Raw genomic sequence first — 15948 nt, forward strand, 5'->3', positions numbered from 1 at the left:
GAGATGAAGTCAGACCTGAAGCAGGCAGTTCCTTGAACCAATCAACCTTGCCTTCCTCTTTGTCCCCTCCCATTAACTTAGGCCCCTCCTCCTCGCTGACCTTAAAGGGAACTGACACATAGTTCTTTTACTGAGCCGCTGAGAAGGCCCCATTCTTTTCCAGCTGCTGCAACTGCAAGCTAGAAGGCGGGTGGGCAAAATGCTAGTGGAATAACAATAAACAACCACCACCACTGCTGCCTGCCAGCCCACGGCCAGCTTATCTTTGTCTCCAAAGGTATACAGTGCCTGGAAGGCCTGAATGTACTAGAGCAATCTTTCCCTGGAATGAATCCTAATCTGTCCCAGAGGAGACACAACTGCAACAGTGTTATGTGTCTTATCTCCTTCAGCGTCAGGGAGTGGGGGGTCATCCTAAGGAAGGGGGAGGGGTCAGGCAGAAAAAAATATTGCAGTGAATCAGGTCTGACCAGACTCGCATGCCAGTAATTTAACACGTCGACAAGTCGTTTAACAAGTCAAGGAGTACCCGTCACCACCGGCGTGGTGCCGGGTGACAGCAACATGCAACAACAACCCAATTCCAAACAACGTATAAAACCCAAGGGCACCAAAATGCTTAACAATGGGCCAGAGAAGGACCAAACCAAGGCATGACAGCCTAAAAAGAGAGAAGTCTTCACTTGACTGTTAATGGCCATATTAACACCAACATCACCGCTAATAGCTAAGCACTTGCAAAGGTGCAGTTCAAAGTCTCATTTTCTTTGTTCTAATCTGGTTCTAAAGTAGATAAAAATACAACATACAAAGATTTTGTGCTACATCACCAGCACTGCCATCGTCACATAATCTATACAGGTGTAACTTGCACCAGGAAAATTCAGTATTCACATATAACAGTGTCTTAGGGGGTCTAAAGTGACAGTTGGTTGTCCTCTTCTTGGTTGGCCCCCATCCAAATAATCTTGAGGCTTACTCGATAGGCAAATACCTGGACAAAAGGGGCCCTAGAATGTTTGCCTTATAACATGTATAATAAAGGACTCAACTTTGTAGCCCCTCTGTACATCTATTGCCTCAACTGCTGACACTTGCTTATATGCGAAATAGACGTTTATCCAGCACAATCTTTACATACTCTTTAGTCTATCCGCTTTTCCTGTCCGCTTTTCCTAAAGATGCATTCATCCATTGCACTTGTAAAATCCAAACTAGACTATGGTAGTACCACACTAGTAGGCCTTCCGAAAAGCAAATGTGCACTGCTCAAAGCTACCTTGAACGTGGCTGCAAGGCTCATCACTGGCTAAAAAAAAAGAGATCATATCACCCCGACCTGCAATAACTAAAATGGCTACCCTAGAGGCTAGGATCCCTCTCAAAATTGCCTACATGACCCACAAAGCGCTATACCACAATACCCCTTCTTACCTGTCCCAGATATTGACCATACCTGGGGGAAACAGATCCTCTGTAAGCACACGCTCCCTCTTACTTAAGCAACAAAAAGAAAACCTACAATCAACCCTTTTCCGGTATTCCCCCTACAATCATCTGGTGATCAGATGCAACCTATCCACTTCCATCTTCAAGAATAAAGTAAAAATCCAACTTTCCAACAGATTTCTCCCATATTGTGGTCATACCTCCCTCACCTCATTCAAGACGTCTACATGCCTCCACACCTTCATCACCTTTAAAAAGCTGAATGTCAAACATGCATGCACTTGGTATTGAATATGAAGATGACAATGTGTTTGGCACAAACAGCCCCTTGAAATGCAGCTCTGTCAAAACACCACCGATCTCAATCCATGTTGTAATCTGTATTACATTTATTTGGTTACTTTCTCCCAAGCTGCTCAGCCAGTGTGAATGTGATGCATGGAATGTTGGTGTGATGGTCTTGAATGGAATGTTGTTGTGCCTGGATGCTTAAGCGTGAAAGTGGGAGTATAGGCTCAGCGGCAGGCAGACCGCTCCTAGTAGGGGCTGCATCTCTACAACTCAACTACCTTTGACTAAACTTAATAAATCTATATAAAACCACATCTTGGCTATGGACTTCATCACTACAATCTACTTCTCTATTGGTGAGTTAAATTGATGTTAAGATTCTGGTTTCTTCAAGAAATCAGATCACTATTGAATACTTCAAACAATGAACATTCAATAGAAAACAGGGGCTGCCATTGAAATCAACCCATAAAGTTTGGAAATCCCAGCATCTTGCAGGAGTTCACTACTGTACTCTCAGAAGACATACCGTTTCCATATTCTCGCCCAGCGCGGTCCTGAGTGCCTGCGTCGCGGCCTCGCCTCCCTCTGGGCCTTGCTTTCTACTCAGCTCCTCTCGCAGGCGCTGACCTTCCGCCTCCAGCTCTGTGTGCTGTTTCTCCTCAGATCCAAGGGCCTCCATCACATTCTGCAAGATCATAATTTATTTATTTATTTGATGAGTTTCATATAGCGCTGGCTAGACCCGGAGGTATCAGAGTGCTTTACATAAGGAAACAGTGACTTGCAGTTTAGAGAAATTCACAATAAATTACAAAATGATTACAAAGTCAAGAGGCAAGAGTTGCTAGTAGATAGCACATACAATCACATAAGAAAGTCACAAGAAAACAGTAGTAAGCATTGCTAGTGCGTGATGTAGGAGAGAGAAGGGAAAAGAAAGTAAGGGAGGAAAATAAAGACGGGGAAGGGGAGCAGATCAAGCAAAGGTCAACAAGATGGGGGATCCAGGTCGAGGGCATAGTCGGAACCAACCCGAAATGATGGGAACACAAAGTTTAAAGCCCAAAAAACTAAGAGAGCTGGAAGTCAACAGAATAGACAGCAGCGGAGAAAACGACGAGACATATGAAGAAAGTCATAAGACATGTTGTCATTGTCAGTGGTAACGCAATATAGAATTGAGCAGGTCTCTCTACTGGTGTCTACAGAGGTCAACCAACTTTATTATTTCTTTTACTTTTATCCCCCTTAAATACTTTTTTATCATCTAACTCCTACACTAAACTCTAGTCCTCTCTTCACTCCTTAAGTCAGGGCTTCAAGTTGGTACAATTATCTTGATTACAACAGGTGTATGCTTATGTTCTCACGCATTTATAAGCCCTTCCACTCTATCGCCCTCACGTTGGCTCACTTTAGACTGATTGTATCTCTCCATTGGTCATTAACCCTCTTAAAACGGAAATTATTATATCTGTATGCTTAGTACTTGCATTGGTCCATTGTGTAAGCGAATAGAATTTAATGAATTGTACAGAGCTCAAAGAGCCTATCACCAACAAGAAACACAATTTCCCATAATACATTTCTGACACACAGACCTCCCAGAACAGAGATTCCATCCAATTCTACATGGTTATATGTTTATTCTTTTAAAAGGAAGTTGAACTGGAGGTTGAAGGTCCTTCCGTATGCTCAAGTGAAGGTGAACCCGACCTGAAGGTATCAGAGTGCTTTACATGAGCCCTAGTTACATTAAAGAAGGACACATTAATTTTTGGTAGGCACGAAGAGATTAAGTGATTTGCCCAGAATCACAAGATGCTGAGCGTCCCTGCCGAGACTCAAACCCAGTTCCCCAGCTTCAAAGTCAATCGCTCTAGCCATTAGGCCACATCCTCTCAGTGTCTGTATTGGCTCAAGAGTGAGGAGATGCAAGTAGGCCTTTAGTGTACGCACATATGAAGCAGCGCCTGACCTAGTAGAGTGTTTGCTGCTGAAGGAGCACAGCCGTGTGGGCTTGGCACGGAGGTTTACCTTTTCAAGAATTCTGCTTTGAATGTCAGCTATCAGCAATGGGCCCATAAAAATATGCTCTTTCCCATCATGCCCCTTTAGGCTCGCTAGTAGTAGTTTATCCTGTGTGTTGCGGTAGCAGCATTTCTGCTCACAGGAGTGTTGTGGGCAGGGCACAAGTCGGGTGTACACGCAGGTAGATGGCGTCACCCCTGCCAAGAACTTCGGCCCGAAAGAAATATGCTAAACTTTTCCCGCCGTAATTTTCAGACACCAGGACATGTTCAGAAGCGCCTGCACGTTATCTGCTTTCGATTCCCAGCAGCAACGTGCAGGCGGGGCGGGAGCTTTTGTTCACCTCCTGCTGGGCCGAAGTTAAGGGGCCATCAGGCCTCCAGAGTATCCTGACTAGAGGGGGTCTGTAACCTCACAACAAAGGCACACAGCTTGTTATCTCTTCACAAGTACTTAAGAGAGGCAGCTTTTGCCTTTGTCTAGTCCCTGTATATAATAGATGCATGCACTGTAAGACTGTCAGGTGTGTTTGTCTGTCCCAGTATTAACACTAATAACAATTTCAACAGCACTATTTTATTTCTTTTATAGTGCTATGCAACCCAATGCAGGGTGTCGGAGCTCTTTACGTAACATACACATTATACATTGACAATTACTCATGTACATGTGGAAATCACTGTACAAGATGAGTTACATGAGACAGTGAGGGTTACAAAGTGCAGGAGTCACATGTTCTTCATACCTCACTGTGGTCTTTTAGAAGGCCTACAATTTATGACCTGCAGGTAACAAAAGGATCTCTGTGTTAAAACAAGTAACCCAATTTACTATCTTCGTAAAATAAAAATCTGTCATCTGCTTGTTAGATGATGTGCTTTGCAGGAAACACATTTACCTTCTCTACTACTTTGATTCAAATCTGGGACTTCACAAAACACAGATCTCTCCAGAAAGTGCATTAACCACCAGAGTTATCTCACTATCATTACTATTCCCTGAGATTTACTGTGCACCTTCACAGCAGATGCCTTAATCTAATCAAATATTTTCAAATGTCGACGGCGTTTTCCTTCTTATTCAGTCGAGATAATCATCAGGACAGGTGGTGAGCAGCCACGGTCGGTAGTAGGAGTAACTGCAGGGCGGTGACGTGGGGAGGGGGAGCGGCAGGGTGGGGGGTAGTAAACTATGGATTACGGAGGTTTATAGGTAAATTAACATATAAATTAATAAAACGAATTTCGTTGCGTGCACTGCATCCCCAAATGCGATGCAATGCACGCAACGAAATTCGTTTTATTAATTTATATGTTAACTTACCTGTAAACCTCCGTAATCCATAGTTTACTACCCCCCTCCCCACGTCACCACCATGCAATTACTCCTACTGACCACGGCTGGTGGTGAGCACTAAATATCTCTAGAGAAAGGAAAGAAAGGGGTCAGACAGAGTGACCCCAAGTTGCCTGCTTAATATTAAACAAGAAATCTACTTATGGAAGTGGAAGTGGAAAGGAGGGTTGATAATTGGTGTGTACGTTGAAGTCCTTTATTTGTAACCAGTGGGGGAGTAAAAAGGGAGGAGGAACCCCAAGTGCGCGCAGGATGCCAGTTAATGGGTCTAGGGCAGTGGATTTGTTTAATGAGACGGAACAGAACCTTTAGGAACGTTGGAGGATAGAGATTTTTAGCACACACGTTGAAGAGGGTGATCATTCACGAGTGGAGAGCAAATGTCAGCGGAACTCTGGTGAGTGATCTATTTATTTTTGTCAGGAGGCATTAATTGCCTATAATGAGAAACGGGAGTTGTTTGAAAAAACCAATGTGGGGAGGTACAGTGGGGCTGCATGTGGCTCGATGGGATGGAGGGCAGTCAGTGGCGTGATGTGATTCCAATGCCGATGGGAGGGTGGGGGCCAAGTCTGAAATTGACAAGGAATCGTTTCAGTGCTGGCAAGGCATACGACAGACAACGCACTAGAAGTCACAAGCATATAAGGACTTACTTGAAGAGGACGGATTGACTCCACCGCTGGAGAGCACGGTTCCGGAGCTACCCCCGCTGTAGAATGCAACACCACCGCAAGCGAGTTTAATCACTTACCGGAGAGCAAGGAGAAAGGCGCTGATAAATACAAAGAACGTTCCTGCCCTTATGGTAGCGCAGAGGGTCCGAACTTCACAGCACTTTCTGCAGCTTGCTGGGATCGCGAGATGGTAAATTGAGCCGAACCGCTCTGTCCTCTACTGGTCTAGCCTGCCCTTGGCTTCACTCAACGACATGGCCCCGTGAAGAGGCACTGCATCAAAGGGAGGCCGAAATACTCGTACCCTTGCACCAGCGACCTTGGAGGTAGCAACGTAGGAGAGCACTCTGGCTCACGGAGAACTAAACAGCCGACAATCAGAAGCTGCAGTGGCGAAAGGCATCGGCTCCTGTGTGCCTGACTCTAAAAGCATCAAGTAAGGCTTACGTGCACTCCATTAAACAAGCATTTTCTGCGCGGCAGTAAAAGTAACGCCACGCGGCCGTAAAAGCGAAAGTCATTGCGATCGCGATCACTCTGAAAGCAAAAGTGATCGCAATGACATGCTAAACATGCTAGGGATGCGCGCGCAGCAGCGGGGGAGGGGAGGAGGCAGGGAGCAAGCAAGAGGGGAAAGACAGATGGTGCTGAAGGCTGGCGGTTCACGCGTGCACGCTCGCGTGAATGCAAGCCTGTCGCCAGCCAGCAGCACTTTGAAAACTCATCTACTAAAGTCTCTCTGAGCAGCGCATGCGTGCTGACTCAGCGAGACCTAAAAAAGCAGGGGAGAGCAACGTTTTCAAATCGAGGCAGTATTTTGCAAGGTAAGGGAGAGTTCACACATTTGCCTTTGCTGCAGGCAATGTTTCTGGTAATATCAGGAAAGTCAATTGTAAAAACTGGCCTAACAGACCTTATGGGGCAGTTTTTAATGTGTTTACATTTTTCAAGACTACATGTTCACAATTGCTTTTTGAACCTTCTTGTTTTCTCAAATGTGATTGATTTAAAATGCCCCATTGTCACTCATTTCTGCCCCTATAATTTTTTCAAGAGGAATAACCCCCCCCCTCCAAACCCACACATCTCAACCTGCCTTATGTTAGACGGGCTCGCTCGCAATGGTATTCTCATCCCCCAACTTTTACGCCTCACCACTTTCAAATACCACCAGCCACCACTGCTTTGAGGCAGTGCACCACACACGCTTCAGTAGGCCTCCACGTGATCAGCTAGGTGCGGGTAGTGTTACCTTCAGGAAAATTGGTCATGTAGACAATGTAGCACAGTGGTGTGTAATTCTTTACGCAAGACACAGCGCGAGGATGGTCACACTGTGCTGATGACTTAGAATGTCTGCATGTCTCAGTAGTTGGCACCCAGTCACTGATTTCTGCCTGATGAAGTTCTTTAGTAGTTCACTTCCATAGGGAAGACAAATCTTACTTGAGCAGTTAGTGATAGGAGAAATGTTCCCATTCTTTACCTACCCGGGCTCATTTCATTACCTCTGAAATATAGTAAGCCAACGTGTAACAATTTATGATAATATTTTTTTGCACTCTTGCAATCCTAGTAATTTCGATATCACCATTTTTTGTGCTCATGATTTTTGCAACTGTGCACAAAAGCGCAAGTGGAAAACTCCCCATTAAAAGAAAGTACGAGTAAAATGTCGGAGAAGTTGCTCAAGGAGAGCATTCGGGACCATGGCTTTTCCATGTGATATATGTGCAATCAGAACCTCAAGAGTTCTATTCCGTTAACCTATGCAACTGTAGGGATAATCATAAGAGTCCTCGTACACCAAGGAAAGATCTGCTATCTTGACTTTGGTCCAGTGTCTCAGACCTGCTCTATTGCTTTTCTTTAGTGGACTCGACAATCTGGGGGCCCACCAAGGGGGCACCATGTTTCTGTTGCTCTTCCAGCAGAGCACAAAGTTCTGCTAGACTGGGTGTGAACCCAAAGTGCCTTCCACTCACATTATGGGGGTGATCACAGACTCCTCAACTATGAGGGAGCTAAATCATCGATGGCACATGATTCTATAGTGCTGGTAACAGCCTTTTTAACTCCAGCCCTGGAGAGAAGGTCTACTCGTTCTAATGTATAGAGTTCATCCAATCCCCTAAAACTGTGCCCTTTCATTTCCCGAAGCATCTAAGTGGAGTGTTGTATGACATGGTGTGCATGTGGTGTAATTAAGGGTGTATATTACAGTAGGGCTGTATTACGATGCACAGTCAGACGTGCAACCCACCAACATCGTTCCGGAATGGAAACCGCCCAACTAGTAGTTGGCCGTTCCATCTGACAAATTAGGACACGACCGCACATGAGGCGGTCGTAAACATTCATTTTTCCATTGCGGCATGTGTTGCGGCCGGAAAAGGGCTGCAGCACAAGCCACAATGGAAAAGTTGATGTTTTCAAACATCCATACCAACATGTGGCGCCTGGCACACGGGGCATGGATGTTTGGGGAGGCAACACAGGTGCCTTCCAGACCTCATAGCGGAGGTCGCGGGGGCACAGGAGCCCTGCTAAGGGCTCCAAAGTCCGTTTCCAACAGCATTTCTTGTCTGATAGGCGCCGCCTCTGTTGTAGGTTATTACGTTCTGATCGATGGACCGACGGGCTCAAAAAGCCCGTCGTAAGCGTCGATCGGTCCCTCCGCTCCCTGCCTCCGACCGCCTGCATCATAATGCAGCGGTTGGACCACGGTACCAGATGTCTGACCGCAACCGATGGCCTGTCGGTTGCGATGCGACCGATATCATAATGAGGTCCTGGGTTTTGGTTACGAGCTGCATGGGTGGTGTTCTCTATGAGGAGAGGACAAAACTAATGCAGGATGGAGTCTTCCTTCCATTTTGCCTTTGGATGTGGCTACCCTGGTAGCTAACCCTGCAAGCTAGTAGGTCAAGTGGAAGGATTTAGGGAATCCAACAAACATCCTGCCATGCAGGTTCCGCTACTGAACAAAGGACTGACCAGAAATGATTTAGTTATTTCAGGATCTTGTCCTATAGATCTTCACTCATACAGCTTACTTATGCTTGGGAGTACCGGCACACCCCAGTAATACATCCTCAAGGCTACCTGGGGTCTCCTGCTATAGTTTTGTGTATGGGTGGTCTGTGACCGAGAGACGACTCATTTGGCAAGGCTTTTAACAAGCTCATGCCAGACCTTCTCACCTCCTTTTCTGTGGAAATGTGCTGAACGATTTGGCCAGCATAGATTGTAAATTGTAGATTTCCGAGCATGTGACACCCTTTGTATCCTGCCATCACCCCAGCGAACTGTATAAGAAATGGTCATTCAGGTCCAACCCATCATATTTATTTGGATATTCAAAGATATTCTGCAGCACCGGCCAGAAAGAGGCATCGGACCAGGATTAGTGCACCCCTTGATGCAGTTTCCCTTAAATGATGGCACAAAGCCTAGACCACTTTAGAAACCCTTATTGCTGCAGCACCCTGCAGACAACACTGGAACTGTTCTGCTGTGGAAATGAACTGCCAATACAGAAGGACAAAAGCCGGACACACACTTGTTTAGAGCTCTGTGGAGGAATTCTTGGGGGTGAGCCTTCTCAGGAGCCACCAAGGGTAATAGCTAGCCAGAACTGAACCAAGGATATTTCAGAAACCAAGAGGTGAGATGGTTTGGAGACATTCTAAAACTGTGAGTATGGCGTTCCTGCGTCAGTCCGGCCCATTAAACATCTTTCAAAATTTGGGGTGCCCCTACTGCCCGGTTTCCATTCTAGTGTGACATACAATAATTTTCTCCTTTAATCTTGGTCTTGTTTTTCAGAACTGTTTGACCCATCAGCTCTGTACACTCTATCCTGAGGGAAATATAGGGGTTAAAGTTGACATGGGACCATGTGCCTAAATCTCAGCTTCAGTGTTGCCACTCAAAAGCTGTGTGTGCAATGGTTGCCTCAAATCCTACTGGTGCCTCTCCCACCCAACCATTTAAAATGTTAACAGCTGTTTGAGAGATGCAGAGCCCTGAATTTAGGTACTACTGAAGACCTCCTGTGGATGTAATGGCTTTTCCACACCAGAATGCTCCAAGCATGTTTTAACATTGACATTGCCTCCAGAATGTTGTCTTAATACCCCTAATCATAACACCAGACCATGCTGAATCAGTTAATCTACACCAAGGGCCATTGGAAATATGCAGAAATGGAGGACAAAATTATGCAGCAAAGTTGACTAAAATATGCAGCATGGAAAGGAAAATTGAGTGCAATAATGAGGCACATTCTTTAGCGGTATTAGATGCTGTTTTGTCTTTTTAACAGATATTAATACTGTCTTGGAAAGCCTTTCATCTCATTAGCATTAAAAATTGGGAAGACATAATTTGCATTAAATATAGTGCTAAATGATGGATTTGCATTGCACGTAATTTTGCATTCATTCTCATAATTTTTCCAAAATTATACATAATTATGTGAAAACACATAATTCAAATGACACCCCATATAACAAAATACCTGTCTACAGGCTTTAGCGCAGAGTAATAACAATCCACCCTTGCACACATGATTTTCACAATAGGTTATTCAGGCCTACTTTTGTTTCAGTAACTTTTCATTATAAACAGATCATTCGTCAGCAATCTGACATAAATTTTGTCAGTTAACCACTAAGCTGATAGACTTTACCAGTAGCTTGACATTATAACCAACACAGGCCTACAGAAGTGTGCATAAACTATCAACCGTCATGCATCCCGTTATAAAATTACAAATATATAAAGAATTACAGAGGACAAAACAATATTCAACCCTTCTCAATAGGCGTAGCAAGAATCATCGCAGTGAAAGTCCTCTACTCCCAGGGCTTGTCAGAGTGGATGACCTACTATGGTAATATGTGAGATTACATGTAACCAAATACCTGTTTACAGCCTACAAGATTATGTGGTATCAATTCACATTTACAGGTATATTAGTTTTAACAAATCCTGTTTCCAGTAAATAAGTCAGGCCTACTCCCTTTGTCATAACTTTCCATACTAAACATACTAGACCTATGGTATCTGGCATAACGTTTTCCTTTCGCACCAATTAGGCCTATAGGTGTTATCATTGGCTTGTCACCATAACGAACTCAGGCCTACTGCACCTAGTATAATCTTTCCCATAAGGTAACCATCAGGCATATAGTCATAGAATTACAAATCAATACACAATTAATGTTGGTAAAGCAGAATACTATCTCTCCTAAAGAACCTAATTAGAATTATTATAGTAGATGCCTTCTATCCCAGAGGGTTTTCCGGGGGCACCGCTAAGAACAATGCCCTTACCAACTTCAGTAATCTGTGAGATTCTAGCACAGTGCTTTAACAGTCCATCCTTAAAATGTATTGCCGTTAACACATGCTTGTTACAGTAAGTACTTGCTTTCTCATAACATTTCATAACAAGCAGATCAAACGTATGGAATGTGGCATGACTTTTCCCATTTAACTGATAAAGCCATATCCTTTACCATCGGCTTTCCACATTAACTAACTCAATCCCATTCAAATGCAAATAAACTGGCTACCATCATGCATATAGTTACAAGATTGCATATATGTAGAAAATTACAGTTTGCAAAACAATATGCAATCCCTCTCATTCGGGCCAACAAGAATCATCACAATGAAAACCCCCAGGGTTATCAGAGTGGGTGGCCAATGCCAAAAACCTTGACTACTATGGTAATTAGTGATTGCTGTTCGCCTGTAACACAATGTCATAACAACCAACTGTTAAAGTCCTACTGGCTTTAACAAATGTTGTTCACAATAAATGATACAGGAATGCTGTATTTGGCATAACTTTTCATAATAAGCAGATCAGAGCTATGGCATCGGACATAACATTTCCTAGTGCACCAAGCAGCCCTAAAGGCTGCCACCATAATCCACTAAGGCCTACCGTTTTCGGAGCACGCCAACAGGTAAACAGTCAGAACGGTATACACAATTACTGTTGGCTAAGCAAAATACTATCTTACCTAAGCGAGCCTAACAAGGATTCTCAATAGAGCAGATCTTTTATATTCATGGTTTGTTACAGGATATAATCAACTTCAAAATCCTTGCCCACTAAAGTAATCTGTGAAATTTCATGTAACAAAATACCCATCTGTAGGCTTTAATATAACAACCCATCCTTACATGCCTATTGTCTTTCACATATTCTGTTCACAATGAATACATCAAGCCTACTGCTTTTTTGTGACATTTCATAATAAACATATCAGACGCATAGCATTGATAATTGGCTTGCTACCATACCCAACTCAGTCCTGCTGTATTGAGTTTAAACTGTGACACAAGTTGAAAAGTGCAAGACAATCACTCCTTTTAGCAGAAGCACATTACTTTGGCCCAATCACATCTTTTCCTCAAGTAAACAGACTTGTTGGTGTAGCCTAAGCCCCTCTCGCATTTGGACTCTGAAAGCTCTTATTCAGTTGATCACATAAGGTCCGGTGACAGCTGTGCTGTGAAGCAGACCTAAAAAAGCATGTAGATTGCTGTACTCTGGGCATCCCGAACCGCGCTCAAACGCAGAAGTGCACTCTGAAGTCTAAAGCTAGTGATGTAAGGAAAGGGAATCTGTGCTGCTGTCAAAGAAAAGCAAATACCCTAAATTGTCTTCATATCCAAGACATTTTAACAGCATTACAATAATTTTTGCCCCCAAACATCCAGGCGCCATCCCACTGAAGCTCGATACTTTATGTGTGTTAGTGAACTTTCTCTAGGCAGCCCTACCGCTTCTAACTGACGCAACTGGATGAACAAATAAAATAATCACAGTTGTGTGGAAGATTTGTTTCTGTGGAAGTACACAACTTCTGCCCAATCAAAACATGTACTCTTATCCACCATTCATGTGGTTGGAGCCAAAGCCCCTCTCTGTAGTACTACTGAAAGCTCTTTTTTTAGGTTGATCACACAAGGCACTGTGACAGCTGTGCTGTCAAGCCAGACCTAAGTATGCCTTTCTCTTTTCCCAGTCACAAGGAATTACTCTGATGATGTTTTTTCCAATGTTTCCATTTGCTTTGTAATGTTCTGATGTGCTCTTTTCTATATCTCTATTCTTTCAGCCAATTTTTTTAAGTTATCATTTAAAACAAAACTTATGGATTAAAAATAACACATTTGCTTTCTACTGTTTATTTCAAATTAATGATCTCTTACCTGCCTTAAATTTACTCTGATTATTACAGATTTTTGGATAACCCAGAAATGCGATTTATATAAGTTATATTCCCAAACTTACAGCAAATTCCCAAATCTAAAACAGTAACTTAGTCCTGTACCTAATGGTTGCCGTGGTTGTTGCTCTATCAAATTGTCGCATGACGTCACCAGTATGATATGGCTCATCTGTTCTTTAGGGAAGCATATCCCCCAAACAAACATAGAAAACCTTGGAAGAAGCCTGGCAGTAGAAGAAAAACAAACAGAATGGTCCTAAAGGGGTGCAGGATTACCCATGGGAAAGGCCATTTGGGCACAGTGTCACCGTTATGAGGGCACTGAATTTGAAGCTGGTTTTACTCATTCAGGGCACGCACCCCTGATGCGACTGTACGAACCTACTTTCACAAAGATTTGCCACATGGAAAGAGGTGCCAGGACTGGGTTCAGACGTCCTGACAAGTCAAGAATTGCCCTTACCTTGACCACTCTGGATTTCTTCATTAACTCCTCTGGGCTCTCATCTCCTTTCTGTTCTCTGGGCAGCTTCTCATACGCCTTTGTCAGCTTTTGTTTCTCTTTAAACAGTCCTTTGAGCTGTTAAAAAAAGTCATTTGCTTGGATAAAATCGGAAAATACATTATTTCTCACACCAGAGATTACTTCTTGCATGAGCACCCTGGTAATATATAAGCTGATGCTATACCCAGGTATCAAAGTGATAGTTTTGAGACATATCTTTCCAAGGCTTCAGAAAGTCTAAACTCATCATTTAACTGAAGAAGTCTCCTTCCTGCCCCAGTAGATAAGAGAGGAGTGAACTGGTGTCCCACCACTTCTTCTATAGGAACCTATTATGTAACTTTTCAACAATAGGTAAGTTCAGACCTACAAACAGTGCTTTCAAACTAATTACAAGGGCTAATTATTGGACTCTCCTTTTCAATTTTTCTTAAGTTAAAGATGATCCAGGCTGCTGTACTCTTCTCAAATACACACTACTCATAAAGAAAAGTCAACATTGACTCCTTTAAGGGATGTGTGCCGCAATGGTCTGCCTAGGAGCAGCTTGTATGCAGAGTGGTGTTATACTTTTATCTATCCTTTGAAGGTATCCCTTGGGGATAGAACATCTGGTTTAATATTAAACATATTTTCCCACATATTGCCAACATGGCAGTCACCATTTTAGGCCTCATGTCACAATAAATCATTTCTTTGCACTGTCTCATTTTCTAGCCTGCAGCAAAGTATCAGAACCATGAGAAGGAGTTTATTTTAGCGTGAGAAGCTGAAGAACTGGCTTTGTCTCCCATCCACAAGAAGAAAACACAGACAACACACACTTCCACACACACACACTCACATGCACACACACTGTGGACCAAGAGTCAGGGTCTTACCTGCTCAGTCACCATCTGATGCTGCCTTCTCAGCCGCTCTTTGTCTGACTGGAGCGTATCAAGGACTTGTTCATCCAGACGGGCATGCTCGGTCATACTCTGCAGAGCGAGAAATTTTCAACAGTTGCATAAGGAAGATGAGCAATACATATCATGAGGCAGTATGGAGTGATAGAAATGCTAAGATGATGAGATGCACTGAATAGGATTACAAAATCTCTTTCAAGCGTTCATGGTTTCATCTGGATTTGAAATCCCAGAATGATACTAAGATACATGTAGCACTAATTGCAAGCAACGTCTGTTTTGATGGAGCTATGACATATTGAATCACAGATGGCTTTCCGGGCTATATACTATATTTATATGCATACATATATACCTACTTGATATTGTATTGCACAACCAGAAACTTGAAGATTCAAAATGTGTCAAATGGTATTGATTGCACCTTATTCAATGTTGTTGGGTTGATGCCTTTTGCATCACTAAATATATATTATTCATCACACATCAACAGAGGGAGAACGCATCAACACCCCAGTCACTCATAAACGTAGCCACTGCTAAGGTGGTAGAAAGAACCATAACTTATATACACCTGCCTCATTGTCGCCCTTTTGGGACCAGTTCACGTCTGACATTGAAATCAATCAATCAATTAATGGACATTTTTAAAGCGCACAGCTATCTCGATGTCCCAGCACTAGCAAAACAGACTAGAGACTGAGCAGCTCATGATACTACTTCCCCTGCCTAAAGAGCCAGGTTTTTAGGGCCTTTTTGAACTCATGTTCCATTTCCAACAAGCGAAGGTGGCTAGGCAAGGAGTTCCAAAGTTTGACAGTCTTAACCGTGAAGGACCTACCCCCTTGTCACATCTTTGCAAAACGTGGGCACAGAGGAGGCGCTGCTGATTTGATCTTAAGTTCAGCTCCTGTCAATATAGGCTACGCCTCAACTTGAGGTAGCCTGGGCCTATGTCATGGGTGGCCTGAAAAGCAAGGGTGAGTGTCTTAAACTCAATCCTCCTGGCCACTGGGAGCCAGTAAAGCTGTCTCAAGTGCAGGTAAATGTGTTGTCGAAAAGGGACCCAGCGGATTAGCTTGGAAGCTGCATTCTGAACCATCTCCTGGGTCAGGTAGCCAGGCAACGCTAGGTAGAGGCAATTGGCATAGTCCAGATGACAGGTCACCAGTGCATGGATCGTAATCGTACAACTCTCCTCCGGCAGGAAACATAAAAATTTCATGTTGGATCTCACTTTCCCAAAATAGCTAGCAGAGATTTGACGGACTTGCACCATAAATGAGAGGTCCTTTGTCCACCGAACTACAAGATTTCTAGCTGAGTCCTTAGGCACGGGGCCCAACTTTCTCGGCCACTAAAGGCCCGACGTGGGAACAGTTGCTTGACTGAAGAACAAAACCTCAGTCTTGTGTGCATTTAGTTTCAGACAATTTCTGTTCATCCAAACTGCAATGTTTTTTAAGCATTCC

The 15948-nt window shown here is 43.6% G+C and overlaps 1 protein-coding gene across 2 annotated transcripts in view; it reads right to left on the reverse strand.

Annotated features, from left to right (window-relative positions):
• The window catches only part of LOC146860022 (uncharacterized), a 269057-nt gene that overhangs the window by 16006 nt on the left and 237103 nt on the right, over positions 1 to 15948 (reverse strand). For both annotated transcript variants that reach the window (XR_014978762.1, XM_085643785.1), the window contains exons 24-26: positions 14450 to 14548; positions 13527 to 13643; positions 2270 to 2428 (exon numbers count right to left, since the gene is read on the reverse strand). Coding sequence is in view for 1 of the 2 variants with exons in the window: in XM_085643785.1 (XP_085499911.1) it covers positions 2270 to 2428; positions 13527 to 13643; positions 14450 to 14548 (375 nt within the window). In the remaining variant the exon portion in view is untranslated. The remainder of the gene's footprint in view (positions 1 to 2269; positions 2429 to 13526; positions 13644 to 14449; positions 14549 to 15948) is intronic.

The sequence above is a fragment of the Triturus cristatus genome, chromosome 3_1 (assembly GCF_964204655.1).
Source record: "Triturus cristatus chromosome 3_1, aTriCri1.1, whole genome shotgun sequence".
Lineage (NCBI taxonomy): Eukaryota > Metazoa > Chordata > Amphibia > Caudata > Salamandridae > Triturus > Triturus cristatus.